Source organism: Thalassophryne amazonica, chromosome 19 (genome assembly GCF_902500255.1).
Source record: "Thalassophryne amazonica chromosome 19, fThaAma1.1, whole genome shotgun sequence".
Classification (NCBI taxonomy): domain Eukaryota; kingdom Metazoa; phylum Chordata; class Actinopteri; order Batrachoidiformes; family Batrachoididae; genus Thalassophryne; species Thalassophryne amazonica.
In genome coordinates, this window is record NC_047121.1 from 8,489,397 (window position 1) to 8,495,668 (window position 6,272).

Consider the following 6,272-nt stretch of genomic DNA (forward strand, 5'->3'; position numbering starts at 1 on the left):
TTTAATGATATTTGATAATAAAATTGGGTTAAGTGTATAAGTCACAGGACCTCAAAAACTATTTTAAGAAAAATGCAGCTTAAAGTGTGAGTAATTGTGTTTTACCATCATTTGAATATTGCGTGATCATTTTCAACAGTGTTTGTGTGGTATTCTACAGGCCAGCACACTTACAAAGAAATTATTATTAATTTTATTATTATTATTAAATCAAAAAAATATATATAGCTCACATATTCACTTTTGTTGGAACTGATTTTGTGTTGACATGCCAATAAAAAAGGGGGTGTGGGGGGAGGGGCACAAAACACTACTTTTATTATAACTCCGGGATGCCTAAATCTTTTGCACAGTACTGTACAAATATACAAACATAGTTACACAAAGACGAAGGTGATGACAAGAGTGTACACCTGTAGTTGTGTTATTAATTTACTACGAGTGGCTGTTTACATATTTTAGTGGATACGGTTAGTATTTTGGTACTGCCATTAACCCAAAGTAACTCACTTGTAGAAATCACTTTCAGGGTCGCTATGCCGGAGCTGAAAGGGTTGCCAGGGGGCTTTGCTGTCTGCAGGAAGCAAGTCATCTGGCATGAGAGGTGGCGTAGGAGGGCATGCAGGTAGGCTGATATCACCTTCTTCCAGCCTGATGCCACCCTCAGCAGATGTGGAGCTCTGACCCTGACTCTGGGCTGCTGCTAAAAGACCACGGAGGTGACGTACATGCTGGCACAGCTGCACTGTGTGGACGGTGAGGCTGCATGGCTCTGACGGGATGTCCAGCATGGTGGTGGGCCGTGGACGCTGCGCAGAGGGCTGGTGCAGGGGAGGGTCCTGCATCTCCACAGAGCGAAACTCACGCTGGAGCAAATCAAATGAGCTGCGACTGGGAGGAGCACCTGCAGGTCCAGGGATCTCACCCCAATATCGCATCATGGTGCGTAATCACTGACCAAAGACACCGAGTGGATTCAAAGCTGCCTTGAGTCTAAAATTAGAAAGACAGGAAAAGTGTCACACTCTAGGATGAGGTGATTAAAAGGAAAAGCAGCTAACCAAGTGATCAGAATCAAAAGACAGCTTTTAAGTTTTACATAAAAACAGCGCTGGCAAACCCTAATTTGGTACAAGTACTTGCTACATTTTGATGACATTTCAAGGAACTGTACCAAGTTATCCAAAATTCCTCCTAAAAAAAGGGAGAGGAGTTGATTTCAGAATGCAAGGACTAACTCATGAAACTGGTAGTGTCTAGGTTTGCTAATCATGGGCCATAACTCTGCCAAAATGTGTCAGTCTTGTACAATATTACAATATGTGTATTATCAACCTATAACAAGCATTTGTTTTTGGAACAGACACAAACACTGGCATCCAACATATTGATTTATTCTGCCTTACAGAAACCTGGTTACAGCAGGATGAATATGTTAGTTTAAATGAGTCAACACCCCCGAGTCACACTAACTGTCAGAATGCTCGTAGCACGGGCCGAGGCGGAGGATTAGCAGCAATCTGCCACTCCAGCTTATTAATTAATCAAAAACCCAGACAGAGCTTTTAATTCATTTGAAAGCTTGACTCTTAGTCTTGTCCATCCAAATTGGAAGTCCCAAAAACCAGTTTTATTTGTTATTATCTATCGTCCACCTGGTCGTTACTGTGAGTTTCTCTGTGAATTTTCAGGTCCACCCACCACTTTAATCATACTTTAGATCTTGTTTTGACTTATGGTATGGAAATTGAAGACTTAACAGTATTCCCTGAAAACCCCCTTCTGTCTGATCATTTCTTAATAACATTTACATTTACATTAATGGACTACCCAGCAGTGGAGAATAAGTTTCATTACAGTAGAAGTCTTTCTGAAAGCGTTGTAACTAGGTTTAAGGGTATGATTCCTTCTTTGTTATGTTCTCCAATGCCATATACCAACACAGTGCAGAGTAGCTACCTGTGAGTGAGATAGATTATCTCGTCAATAGTTTTACATCCATTGAGCACAACTTTGGTTGCTGTAGCTCCTCTGAAAAAGAGAGCCTTAAATCAGAAGTGTCTGACTCCGTGGTATAACTCACAAACTCGCGGCTTAAAGCAGATAACCCATAAGTTGGAGAGGAAATGGTGTCTCACTAATTTAGAAGATCTTCACTTAGCCTGGAAAAAGAGTCTGTTGCTCTATAAAAAAGCCCTCCGTAAAGCTAGGACATCTTACTACTCATCACTAATTGAAGAAAATAAGAACAACCCCAGGTTTCTTTTCAGCACTGTAGCCAGGCTGACAAAGAGTCAGAGCTCTATTGAGCCGAGTATTCCTTTAACTTTAACTAGTAATGACTTCATGACTTTCTTTGTTAATAAAATTTTAACTATTAGAGAAAAAATTACTCATCCCAAAGACATATCGTTATCTTTGGCTGCTTTCAGTAATGCTGGTATTTGGTTAGACTCTTTCTCTCCGACTGTTCTGTCTGAGTTATTTTCATTAGTCACTTCCTCAAAACCATCAACATGTCTATTAGACCCCATTCCTGCCAGGCTGCTCAAGGAAGCCCTACCATTAATTAATGCTTCGATCTTAAATTTGATCAATCTATCTTTATTAGTTGGCTATGTACCACAGGCTTTTAAGGTGGCAGTAATTAAACCATTACTTAAAAAGCCATCACTTGACCCAGCTATCTTAGCTAATTATTGGCCAATCTCCAAACTTCCTTTTCTCTCAAAAATTCTTGAAAGGGTAGTTGTAAAACAGCGAACTCATCATCTGCAGAGGAATGGTCTATTTGAAGAGTTTCAGTCAGGTTTCAGAATTCATCATAGTACAGAAACAGCATTAGTGAAGGTTACAAATGCTCTTCTTATGGCCTCAGACAGTGGACTCATCTCTGTGCTTGTCCTGTTAGACCTCAGTGCTGCTTTTGATACTGCTGACCATAAAATTTTATTACAGAGATTAGAGCATGCCATAGGTATTAAAGGCACTGCGCTGCAGTGGTTTGAATCATATTTATCTAATAGATTACAATTTGTTCATGTAAATGGGGAGTCTTCTTCACAGACTAAGGTTAATTATGGAGTTCCACAAGGTTCTGTGCTAGGGCCGATTTTATTCACTTTATACATGCTTCCCATAGGCAGTATTATTAGAAAGCATTGCTTAAATTTTCATTGTTACGCAGATGATACCCAATTTCATCTATCCATGAAGCCAGAGGACACACACCAATTAGTTAAACTGCAGGAATGTCTTACAGACATAAAGACATGGATGACCTCTAATTTCCTGCTTTTAAATTCAGATAAAACTGAAGTTATTGTACTTGGCCCCACAAATCTTAGATACATGGTGTCTAACCAGATCCTTACTCTGGATGGCATTACCCTGAACTCTAGTAATACTGTGAGAAATCTTGGAGTCATTTTTGATCAGGATATGTCCTTCAATGCGCATATTAAGCAAATATGTAGGACTGCTTTTTTGCATTTGCGCAATATCTCTAAAATTAGAAAGGTCTTGTCTCAGAGTGATGCTGAAAAACTAATTCATGCATTTATTTCCTCTAGGCTGGACTATTGTAATTTATTATTATCAGGTTGTCCTAAAAGTTCCCTGAAAAGCCTTCAGTTAATTCAAAATGCTGCAGCTAGAGTACTGACGGGGACTAGAAGGAGAGAGCATATTTCACCCATATTGGCCTCTCTTCATTGGCTTCCTGTTAATTCTAGAATAGAATTTAAAATTCTTCTTCTTACTTATAAGGTTTTGAATAATCAGGTCCCATCTTATCTTAGGGACCTCACAGTACCATATCACCCCAATAGAGCGCTTCGCTCTCAGACTGCAGGCTTACTTGTAGTTCCTAGGGTTTTTAAGAGTAGAATGGGAGGCAGAGCCTTCAGCTTTCAGGCTCCTCTCCTGTGGAACCAGCTCCCAATTCGGATCAGGGAGATAGACACCCTCTCTACTTTTAAGATTAGGCTTAAAACTTTCCTTTTTGCTAAAGCTTATAGTTAGGGCTGGATCAGGTGACCCTGAACCATCCCTTAGTTATGCTGCTATAGACTTAGACTGCTGGGGGGTTCCCATGATGCACTGAGTGTTTCTTTCTCTTTTTGCTCTGTATGCACCACTCTGCATTTAATCATTAGTGAGTGATCTCTGCTCTCTTCCACAGCATGTCTTTTTCTTGATTCTCTCCCCTCAGCCCCAACCAGTCCCAGCAGAAGACTGCCCCTCCTGAGCCTGGTTCTGCTGGAGGTTTCTTCCTGTTAAAAAGGGAGTTTTTCCTTCCCACTGTCGCCAAGTGCTTGCTCACAGGGGGTCATTTTGACCGTTGGGGTTTTTACGTAATTATTGTATGGCTTTTGCCTTACAATATAAAGCGCCTTGGGGCAACTGTTGTTGTGATTTGGTGCTATATAAATAAAATTGATTGATTGATTGATCCGCCATAACCGGAAATGACACAGCAATCAGAGATTTTAACGGAAATCCGTCACACAACTCTGTGCATATAGTCCATTTCTGCATATTTTTTGGTGTCCCCTACGCCTTAAGCCTAAGGACTCAAGCAGTAACATGTTTCAGTGACAACACAACAAGAATACAGTAAGAGTGACAAACTTACACTGAAACATCACATCCACGGCATCACATTTAAAGACTTAGTGACCGGCCAATAGTTTCCTCGTCGCCGCCCCACCCCCAAATGTCTGATGAGCCCGTCTGGGTCATCACATCATTGTGACATAACAACATCAAACGGCCCAAACTGTCTGGTGCCCAGGGGAGGATAAAAGAAAAGGAGGAAAAACAGGACCACTACACAGGTACAGTAAAAAAAAACCTCTTTGTGGCAGACTGCAGAAAAGACAAAAGCTCTGGCTTGGTCTTCATTCTTCCACACAGCTCACCACAAAAATATGTTTTTTTTTTTTTTTCCCGTTGCATTGCATCAGGTAGCTAGTAGTGTTAATGTGCCCTCATCCATGGTTTGCTAATTCCTGAAGCATTTTGGGGCGAGGCTCCCCTAAACTGAGCTACCCAAAATAAACTGTTTTGTTGGCAGAGGCTTTGAGCAGAGTTTCTCCCCGTCATTATGATATGCACTGATTGTCAAGAAGACTCTGTGTGTGTGTGTGTGTGTGTGTGTGTGTGTGTGTGTGTGTGTGTGTGTGTGTGTGTGTGTGTGTGTGTGTGTGTGTGTGTGTGTGTGTGTGTGTGTGTGTGCCCTCTTTGCAAAATTCATGACCATTCAATACTGAAAGCCTCCTTCAGCAAAATTAAAATTTCAAAAGACTGTGGTACCAAAACCATTTGAGACGCACAGGTAACATTTGGGGTTTGTCTATAATTTTGGAATTGGAATGTCTGTGAATTTTTCCTTCTTCCAGGAGAATCTGAGTGGTGACCTGAGACCCTCTGGATTGTAAAGTGCTTTGAGCTTTTAATGCAGGTGGAAATGTGCTGTATAAATGCAGTTCGTTTACCGTTTTCCCCAGGCACGGGACTATGGCTGCCCACTGCTCTTAGTGGTTGGATTGTGTCTAACTGTAATTAGGATGGGTTAAATGCAGAGGAGAAATTTTACTGTCTATATGTACGATAACAATAAAGGCTCTATTCTATTCTATGATACACGGACTGACCCTTAATAAGCAATCTACGTGTCAATGAGCTTTCTGTTGAATAACTGTTGCAGTCGTGGACAAAGCCCTAACGATGGAAAACAAACGGAAAAGCAGGCAAACTGTAAGATATTGTAACAGCGAGAAAATAAAATATTTTCTTAATCTTTTAATGCCGAATTGAAAACTAAAATTTACTGATTCGGCTAAGTCTTAAATCAAAGTTTTTGTCGACGGTCTACTTGCCGAATAGTAAAAAAAACAACAACAATTGAAAACTAAGTGAAGTTTCGTTCTGCAACAAATACACAAAAACAACCACAGCGGTACAAACCGAGAATCTAACATTGAATTGTTAGCGCGATACACTGTATTACGTCGTATTAAAGCTGATAATACAGTAAAAGTGTTTCTTACGTTAATGTATGTAGCTGAAATGAAATTAAAATTGATAAACGACATCCAGAGAAACTAACACTTCCGGTCCTCCTCTCTCAAAATTCGGCTGAACGGGTAAGTCAACTGAGTGGTTCCGCAACAGAACGTTTGTATTTTTTTTTTGACAGTGTTAAAATATTAATACACATGGTAATGTCTGTACGTTTAGATAATATTTTTAATATATTAATTGTCAGT

General features: G+C 40.2%; 1 protein-coding gene across 2 annotated transcripts in view; it reads right to left on the reverse strand.

Annotated features, from left to right (window-relative positions):
• The window catches only part of supt7l (SPT7 like, STAGA complex subunit gamma), a 14,314-nt gene extending 8,150 nt beyond the window's left edge, over window positions 1–6,164 (reverse strand). For both annotated transcript variants that reach the window (XM_034195349.1, XM_034195348.1), the window contains exons 1-2: window positions 6,054–6,164; window positions 511–993 (exon numbers count right to left, since the gene is read on the reverse strand). In XM_034195349.1, the coding sequence (XP_034051240.1) occupies window positions 511–941 (431 nt within the window). In that variant the 5' untranslated portion in view covers window positions 942–993; window positions 6,054–6,164. The remainder of the gene's footprint in view (window positions 1–510; window positions 994–6,053) is intronic.
• Window positions 6,165–6,272: the final 108 nt, after the last annotated feature.